This window comes from Chaetura pelagica, unplaced genomic scaffold (assembly GCF_000747805.2).
Source record: "Chaetura pelagica isolate M959 unplaced genomic scaffold, ChaPel_1.0 scaffold531, whole genome shotgun sequence".
Classification (NCBI taxonomy): Eukaryota; Metazoa; Chordata; class Aves; order Apodiformes; family Apodidae; genus Chaetura; species Chaetura pelagica.
In genome coordinates this window covers 3527838-3537939 of record NW_009952362.1, presented here as the reverse complement: position 1 = coordinate 3537939, position 10102 = coordinate 3527838, and the positions used below count along the sequence as shown (strand labels likewise).

Genomic DNA, 10102 nt, shown 5'->3' with positions numbered 1-10102 from the left:
TCATTTGGTCTCGGCTTTACTTATATTCTGTATCACAGAAGGTCAGATACTGCTTGATATTCATACACTCTACATAATACAAGAAAAGTGCAAAGACTCCTCTTCCCTCTCTAAACTCTGGCAACTTACAGGCTAATTGTCTAGGGGAGAATTTGACACGCATTAAATCTTTTTACACCGGAACAAACCCTCACCCCAACAAATATTAAGATTCTCAAAACACTCAGATAAAGACACAAAATGTAAGAAAAAATAATCAACTCCACATGCCATCAACTATGCCATCAATAATAGAAAATTCTTTACACCACTTGCACCTGAGTTGAAGAGTAGAAAAGAGAGGGAGACTCTGTCAGTGCAAGTGAATGATTCATGTGACCACTTTGTCTTAATTACTCAGAACAAGCAGTTTGTTGCTGTTTACCGAAGAACAAAGATATCAGCGTCCCCTGACAGAGAAAAAAATAGCCAGCATGGTGGTGAAGATGATGATGACTGCCAGAATAGCGATCAAAATCCGGTTTTGGATGATCCTAGAAAAAAGAAGAAGAGACAGAAAAAGAGAAAACAAAACAGTGAATAAAACAAAGTAAAACAAAAGAGCAGAATATACATAAAAATAATAAAAAGCAGCACATGGGTAACTATTTTGGATCGAAGAGATATATCCACAAGTGCAGGATTTCCTATACCACTATGTGTATTTTGATTGATTTGGTTTTTACTTCTTTCAGTTTCTAGTGCTTCCAAACGTTTCCTTATACATCTATTAAATCCAACTTTTGCATCCAGGAAAGAATTTTACTTTTCTTAATTATGCGTATACCTACATAGATATTAGAACAAAGAAATTACATCATATTACAGTTTATTAACCTTCTAAGAACAAATGAAATAATTAGTCCTTAGTCCATGCAATCCAAGCAGCATGGTCTGTAATAGTGAATACCATTATATTTTTTAAAGCCATTCTGAAATCTTCACAGCTTTTTAAATCTGAACAGAAACAACTTATTAATTTTCAAGGGATTTTACTATTAAGGTACAAGATTTCAAGGAAACACATGTCAATGAGACACTTACTTGTACTAAAATACCAAGGGAAATGTATAAAAGCTAGTTTTGAAGAGAAGGATGATATAAAGAAGCAAGTGTCAAACTGTGAAGCTTATGTTGTAAAAGCATCTCCTGTCTCTGTAGCATAGCTTTACTTATGGTAATAGGCAAATGTTACATTTTCTATGTAGTATAAAAAAAGGGAAATGAGTAATAATGAAAAGATGCCAAAGTAGAAAGTCCTCATATTGTTCTATCATTTGTTGGGAGGAATCCCTGCTTCTAAAATCAGACACTGCATCATTTCAGATTTTGCCTGAAATCAATAGGATGATTAAAATTAATAGGTTGACAAACACTAGAATTTGAGGCAATTTACAGAAGGATTCTGGATTGTAAGAATTCAATGTTTGTTATTCCGTTCTCACAAAGGAGGAAGAGCATTTCCATTAAACAGAAACTTATGCAGAAGATATTTGTACATGAAACAGAATTGGAATTGGAGAGCAACAGCAAAGAAACCCCAACAACCAAAGCACCCCAAGTTGTTATTGCTTTTTCTTGTGCTTCTGCAAAACAAAACAACACAAAGCCTTCACCAACCAAACAATGGTTAGAAGAGGTAAAACTGAGTTTTGTGAAACATCAGATCAAGTACCAGGCTCCAGCTCGACGACAGGGAACGTAATGTGTTAAAATGAGCATATTTCACACAGTGAAACAGAGAAGAAACTCCAGAGAGCAGAGGGGAGTTTTCTTTGGTGAATGTTTTTCATTTGGATGAGGGTGAATATACATATAAATTATACTGGAAAGTGTAAAGAAAAATGCAGTTTTAACCAACTCCAGCTCTCTCCCTACTTACCCCCACCTAAAGAAAAAGCAGTAAATGGATGGATGAAAACTGTCACATCAGACAGACACCCTCCCCTGTGACACTCTAAAAGGACTAGCTCTCTATCCTCCTGACAGGTTACAAAATGATCACATTTGCTGACACGTCTTCCGCAAAACTGCTTTAGTGTTTGTGTCCACTTTCCTAGCAGGAGATGAATGGGCTGCTTTGTCCTCATTTATCACTTAAAGCTGAACTAAGATCTGTCTCGTTTATTTTTCCCTTCCTCACTAGAAAGGCTCAACCACAGCATTAATTCTTTCGTGATGACAGCTAATTCAAACTTAACAGGCAATATTTACTCTGCCAAAAGGATGAGGAGGAGGGAGGGATGTTTCTGACTCTTTTTTTTTTTTTCCTCTCCTAAAAAATGGAAAAAAAAAAGTGTAGCAGGCTAACAAAATAAAGCTAATGAAGGGCTTTTGGTTCTTGTTGGTTTGCACTTCAGTTTAACACCTGAACTTACAAGCTTCCCTTTTGTGGTGGGGTGTGACATTCTCTGCCAAACACCTGATAACAAATGATTTGTCCAGGCAAATGCTTGAAAACCGGAATATATATTTACTCACTCACCCTCATCACTCCTGAAAAGACACTCAGCAAAATTGAAACTCAGCAGTGAAATAGATTAAAAGCATGAAAACTCTTAAAACATTCAGCCTTAAGTAATACACAGTGCAGCTGGCTTGACAACCATTTTATTTGCGGGATGTGGGCCCCAAGGCATCCATAATGCTAATTTACAAAGGATTAACTGTGAGTGAAACTCGCTTAATCTAACACATAGTTAGGCAAAGGCATACATAACATATTGAGTGTTTAAATCAGCTCCTTCTATCTCTGGCCCACTGGAAAAGCATTTCGTCGACTCAGATTTAAAATTAAAGATTTTTTTTATTTAAAGCACCAAATCCTCCAGATGCTTTATTTTTAATACTCTGGCAGTACACACCTGATTGCAAGATTGTTTAATCAGTGCCCATGTCTCCAAAATCCTTGTCAAGAGAACACTAAGCAAGGCATGCTGCCACCTGTATCTGCTAATTGAAGGTTCTCTTATGGTGTGAATCTAGGAAATCTATATCAAAGTTCAATTTCTAGGAATCTAAATTAGTCTGCACAGCAAAAGAATATCATATTAAAAGGAACAAATTAATCATGAAATAGGATGGATGTTATCAACAGACTCCTACGCTGAAGCATTATATACTTTTAATATTCAAGCCCACAGTTAAAGATTAATTTTATATCTTTTAAAAAAGACTAACATTGAGTTTTACTGTTCTATGTTCAAGTGAGCAAGAAAAATCAAAGTAACTGCAAACTGCCAGAGAGATGGGGCTTGGAGGAGAATGATAGAGCTGTCTGGTAGCAGCAGGACAGTCTTGAGGAGGGCTTAGCAAGCAGTGCCTGTTGAAGTCTGAATCTGGGAGCTGCTGCTCAGAGAACGCACGTTCTGGGTGTCAGCACATTTCAGATCTCAAAGTCAACAGGCAAGGGCGACCCTTCAGAGCAAAGAAAAAAATCAAGAGGAAAAGGGGTTTTGACTGATCCAACACAGTCAAGCCAGCTCACAGTGGTAGAACAATGGTTGGCATTGGCAGGACCCATCTGTAGGGAGGCCTATAGTACTGTCACAGCCAGACACTGCCAGTGGGTATTGCTCTAGGCAAAGCATCAAGGAATTGAAGTGGGGGAGGGAGCAATAATACCAAAGGAGAAGAAAACCAGGCCTAGCATTCACTACAACAAAATCCCAAAGGCTAACATGCTTGCAAGAAGCAGATGATAGTCTTTTATCTCTATTACACCTTAAATTCAACAAAATCTGGTGAATGAGGAAGCCCAGATTCTTCTTTGAAAATGCAAAGCATGTTTACAGGGTAAATAATTTAAGAAAGAATATGTACTTGAAAGAAGATGCCCATTGAAACATCCATGGCTAAAATGCCTGAAGGCAAAAACTTGTGCATTTGCATGCTGCATTTTATTAAGTTAGCACACTGTAGCTTTAAAAGAATGCAAGGCCAAATTAAGAGGAATGTGTGACTGAAACATCAAGGATTCCTCAACTTTACATTATGAATCATAGTGCTGTTGATATGAGATGAATTAACCATTTAGTCGATGCAGCTTAGGCACTGAATTCACACCAACTTCTGCTCAAGCCTGGCACACTGGAGCTCATTAACAGCCAATGTCTGCTATTCCTTTCATACTCAAAACTCTACAAGCACAAGGGCTCATTCTACTTTGAATTAGAAGAGATTGAAAATCTGAGCTTTTAAACTAAGTTCCATCTAAGTTTGTTATGGACAGCAGCCCAAAACACTTGGGTGCAAAACCACATAGGAACAGTAACTAAAGAAGATACAAGGGTGACATTATCTGTCACACTTGGAAGAGAACTTTGGATGAACAATGCAGAAAACACATCCCACTCCTATTGAGTTACCTCCTGCTCCTTTCTAAATGCCTGATCCTCTTTCCTGGCTTCTGGTCACAGTGCAACCTCTGACCATGGGTAAGCTGGAGGCTCCCTACAGCCATTGCCAACTTTGTGATATGATGAATGGCACCATCCTCTTTTGGGGATCACCTCTTTGATGCAGACGGTGACCACTACTTTGGAGAACAAGTCCCACATCCATTACCATACACCCATGCTCCTGGCAAATCAGTTTCCTCCACTCCTGCCCTAGCAGAAACTGTGCTGCCTTTCCACTCTGCAAAACCCAAACTGATCCACTCCTCTCCATAGCTTCACACACATATGCACACAATGGGTCCAACTCTGTTGGTGACATGTTTAGATCTGCTCCATATAAACACAAAGCAGTTCCCGAATAAGCTTTTGCAAACCTTACATTAAGGATGCCAACCGTGTTTAAACCTTCTTACAAAACTGCATTCATTAGCAGGGGAGTGCACGACATCTATATGGGTTCAGCCTGATGTCTTGCACATGTCTTAGTGCCTGCTTGACCAGCATTGAATAATGATGCCTTGCCATTAAGCACTGACGGTACAATAACAATTGTCATGAAAATTAGCAATCACGGTAACACGTTAACAAAATACGGGATAGAAACCAACCAGTGCAGACTTGGTAGATAAAGAGTTTTGTGCCCTTCACTTGAAATAATGAAGACTACAAATAAAATACTGCAAAAATTTCTTACAGAATCTCAACTCTGACACTGACACAAATAAAAGAAAATAAATACAAATGGCATGGGGGATCAGTCAGCAAACACTCATTATAACAGGGCTTTATTCTGAAAGAAAGCATCTCAAAAAATAGTGTCCTCAAGAACACAGACTGATTGATGACAGAGCACTGTCCAACAGTGAATCACTGTAATACAGGAATTTAAGATTTAACTAGAAGTGATTCCTATCAGTTTACTGGGTAGAAAGGCTTGTTCTCTGTATGCAAGACTACATTTTAAATGGTCACTTTAAATACTTGGCTATTGCATTTTTGGGTGCCCTTTTCTTTGTGATGGGCAGTTTTTGCTAACATACAAGTACACAGATGCAGGCAAATCAGTGGTAAGTGATGTTTAAGTGCCCAACATTCATGTGCAAATCAGCAGATTCAACCAAACACAAAGTGTAGGTCTAGTCACACAGGCAAGTACATACCAGGCAAAACTAAAAGTGAATTTAAAGTAATACAGCTATACTCAGATACTTTTGGACAGACACCATTATAACTTCATGTAAGGACATTCTTGTTACCATATATCAGGAGCTTTCAAATGGAAACACTAAAGCCCATGCAGGGGAATAAAATGTTATGACTGTATGATTGGCGCAGCAAAACCTTAGATACCTCATGATAAATCTCTAAGCTCAGGGTAACTGGGGGCTGTTCAAGTAACTATTCATCTTTCCCTTCTTCAGGTTTAAGAATGCTTTTCTTAAATAAAAGCAACAGAAAAGAACAAGACAGACTGTGGCAAAACATAAAGACATAGCAACCTACTGAAATAAAAGGTGAAGAGAGACCTGCTTAGCAAAGTCACAGATGGTGGGAAGTATCTGACTTCAGACATTTTTCATCATTAACAACTGAAATTAGAAAACAGAAATACCAGTGACAAAATATCTGCACAAGTTGCATATAACTCCTTGGCCCTCTTCTAGCTGAACTTGAAAAAAGTGAAGAATTTGGAAAATACTTTTTCCCTAGGGACAGGGGCTCTAGATTCTTATGTGTAAGACCTTGGAAAAATCCATTTAAAATTGATGAAGACTGAGCAGATAATTAAATTAAAGCCTCAAAAATGGGGGAAGGGAGAATAAAAAATAACGGCGTTTTTCTAGCTTACTAATTTGGTTTTTTGAAGGAGACAAGGTGTGTGAGATATTATTGACAAAGATGAGGAGTTGTGCAGTGCTTCATCCTCTGGCTTTAAAGTTCAGACTTAAGGACTGGGGCTGTCTACTTGTAGTAACATGGATACCAATCTCTAGTTATAATATTACACTCAAACCACATCAATATGTTTCCACCTGGGCCCTGAATGGAAAAACAAGTCATGTAATAACAGGTGCAGGAAGGTAGTCACACTATCCGACTTTAAACATCTAAATTATACCTAGCTAATCTCTCTCAGCTCCTTGTGTATATGAACTAGAGTCCTCTTCTGAACTGCCTTCTCTTTTTCCTGGCCATATATGCATCCCAGGAGAACTAGGCAGTTAAGTTAGCCGGCTGAGTTAGGTGCCTGCAGATTTAAGTAGGGATGAATATCCGCAAAAGCTTGAACATGAGGCACAAATAAGAAAGTTTGCTAGCTTTGAAGGCAAAATCATAGACGAAAGGTGTTATCACATTGTAAAGTGTCTGTCATCTCCCATTCATCTGAAACATTGCATAGATGAAACTCACCAGTAAAGCAGATGATGTTAATCAATAATTAGGCAGCAAATACCTCGATTCATCACCTCCGTCTAATGGATCCCATATTTGAGTGAGAAATTCTGATCAGAATAAAAAATTTTTCTCCTTTGACTGCTTTTCTGGAGGAGTGAGAGACAGGAGAGACATCCCTCTGTGGGATTAATGCCTCCTGATTCAAGGAACTATTTTTTTTTTTACCTTACTGTGTCATCTTCTGAATGATTTAACATTGAGATTAAAATCTGAAAATATTTTTATGGTATCTGATGTTTAAAAACCCTGATTCAAGGAACTATTTTTTTTTTTACCTTACTGTGTCATCTTCTGATGATTTAACCATTGAGATTAAAATCTGAAAATATTTTTATGGTATCTGATAGTTAAAAGACGTATTGAGATATCGAATCCATAAATGAAATCTTGCAATACATTCCAAATGTAACAAAACCACGCCAACAGCATTGGAGTAGAGTGCTACTTGGTAGCCATCAGGATTACTATTGCTTGCACGAGTCCTGACTCAAGGAGCTGGCAGTCCCAGGAGGTGAAGATAATACCCAGCTGACCACTGGAGTCTGGGGGGAGTGAGGGAGATGCCTGGTGGCCTAGGAAGGAGAGATATCTACAGGAACGATGGAAGTGTATGCAGACCTCAGCATGCAAATGGTGAGAAAAGAGAAAGCCTGGAAGAGGACCTCATGGATGTGGGACTTAGGCTAAAAAGGCGAAAGGGAAGGGTACTGTACATCTTCCACTAGCTGAGATATTATCCATTGCTTCATTTAAAAACATATGGGAAAATATTTCTGAAGAATGGAAAGTACCCTTCTGCTGATGAGAGACTCTAACAGGGAATAATTGTCTGCACAGTTGTGATGCAGCTTCAGCTTTCTCTTCTCTCCATGTCCACTCCTTCCACAGAAGGAACCAATTAGATTATTACTGTCATTAGGAGGAACAATGGGTGGCTTCTGGGGCCACAGAAACTCACCAACCAAAGCTGGAGAGGGATTAATAATTTCATACAAAGCAGAGCCAACACCAGATCTCTTTGGCAAGAAGATCTTGTACTCAGTGGCAACTGCAAGTGGAAGGAGTCAAGGTTGTATTAATCTCCGACCAGCCTTTCTCAGGGTACTGAAGTATCAAGAAGAACAAATCACACATTTAGTCACCTGAGCATGACTAAGAACCATAGGCCATAGCAAACATTACGAGTGCTTTAGAAAGAGCTCTGACGGAGGGTGGGTAGCCCAGCTGTCAGCCTAATGGCATTCTTCAGCACATCAATTGCATGAAGCTCTGGTCCCCAAACAGTTAATAGGAAAAAAGAGCCCCAGCCTCAACCTCCTCATCAGCACTCAAAGCTAAAGCAATTATTTCTCCAGCAGAAGAAATGTATGCAAGCTATAAAATGACAAGAACATACATGATTGCACATTGGCTTTTACGATAAATCTAGTTAAATTTGCATTCTGTGCAATTTAAAGAAAACAAAAATGTCTAAACTCTGCACTTTATCAACCTTCATAATCATTAGAACCCACTAAAATACATATCTTAAACAGATGAAAGAAAGTAACATCGCTTGCTCTGCCTCACTTTAATTAATGACTAATCTACAGCTTTTAGAAGGGATGAAGCTGGAGACTGGACACAAATCCTGCCCTTGCATTATTTTCCCCTTATCACACCATATTAGACTGGGCGCCTTTTTGTATGGCAAGTTTTCTACAATTGTCTTAACAATGTTGACCTCTTTTGTAAAAACCTGAAGGCATCTGCAGCAATTGCTCCTGAAGACATGCTATCCAAAATGTTACCATTTCATGGCACTTCTTGAATGATAGATTTTTTTTGGTATATGTTCCTTTTTTTTTTTTTTTTCAAATGCTATAAAAGAAAGGAAAACAATCATGGCTAAGGCCATTTGTGAGATGGCATTAAAAGAGCCTACCCTGAGACAGATAAAAATAATGAGAATCTTTCTGTCAAGAAGGATTTAGAAAATATCACTAGCATTATTAAAATTTAATTTTTTACTGTGCTTTTTGGTTCCCCCTTTTCCAGTGATAATGAGCAGGACTGCACACCTCCACATTGCTAGCACTTGTTTTGAGCAATAAATTCAGCCTTCCAGTCTGAAGACATTTCAGACAACAATTTTAACTGCTATAGGCTTATTTTTCAACCTGTTCTGTGCTTTGAGTCCTCTTATAAAAAACAGTTCATAAGCTAATTTTCCACAAGGCCAGTAGAACAAATAAAAATCAATTTTTGCCCAACTGGTTCAGAGAAAACCTGGGAATAGTGAAGACAGAACAGTGAAAAATAAAAAGAATCAATGTATTCACAAATGGTTTACCTGATAGAGAACTATCAAATTAGTTGACAGGAGATACTTGCCACTATTAGAGTATTTTTTCAGCATGTTACAGTATTTCTACTAGGGGAGCAGAAATGCCTCTACTTTGTTATGACCTCAGACACCTCACTTTAATAACCACACTGAGCCTCCCTACATTCTGTAAAACTCAGGGCACAAAGTCAAAGTGCAAGAGCACTTGCAGATCTTGCAGCTGGAGGGACTTGCAAGCCCAACCTGGCTTAGAACGGGTGTCAGTTTTTGGGATCTCAAGAAAGGAAAGAAGTTCCTCTTTCACGCAACACAGGGAGACACTCATGACCTCAGGCCAACCTTGTCAAGAGGAATTTGGTCCATCAACAAAGGAAAAAATCGTAAAACACTGCCAGTTGAAAACCCGAATGTTCAGGAGCAAGTTGCAAACTAGGTAATGTAGTATCTTCTTAGGAGCAGAATACAAATTTCTCCAAAGATGGGAATCCCAGTTGTAGACTTCAAAACTTTCAGAATCCCAAGGACAACCAGGGCACAGACTTTAATATTTTGGCCCAGTCTGTTTCATCCTCTTCTTCACTAATTGGGCAAGCATTTTTGAAACTGTGGCACCAAGAAGAGATTGGATAGTTGCTACTACCTGTCTGTCTGCAGCCAGAAAAATATGTCTGGAAAACTGACTGAAGAACAGAACCTGCTTTTTAATGCAAATTAACCATCACTCCTGTGGAAATAAAACAACTTCATAATTTACAAGCTTAAATATTAAGAAAACTATTTTTAAGTAGTTGTAATCTTCACCCTAGTATGGAGCATTTTATACACTCCTTCACTTTTATGAGTTGGCATTAAAACGTGACTCATTTTAACAGAAAAAAAA

The 10102-nt window shown here is 38.4% G+C and overlaps 1 protein-coding gene across 1 annotated transcript in view; it reads right to left on the bottom strand.

Moving 5' to 3' along the window:
• Nucleotides 1-276: 276 nt before the first annotated feature.
• VTI1A (vesicle transport through interaction with t-SNAREs 1A) overlaps nt 277-10102 on the bottom strand; it is a 249650-nt gene continuing 239824 nt past the window's right edge. The window contains exon 9 of the mRNA XM_010007933.1: nt 277-533. Coding sequence (XP_010006235.1) covers nt 440-533 — 94 coding nt within the window. The 3' untranslated portion in view covers nt 277-439. The remainder of the gene's footprint in view (nt 534-10102) is intronic.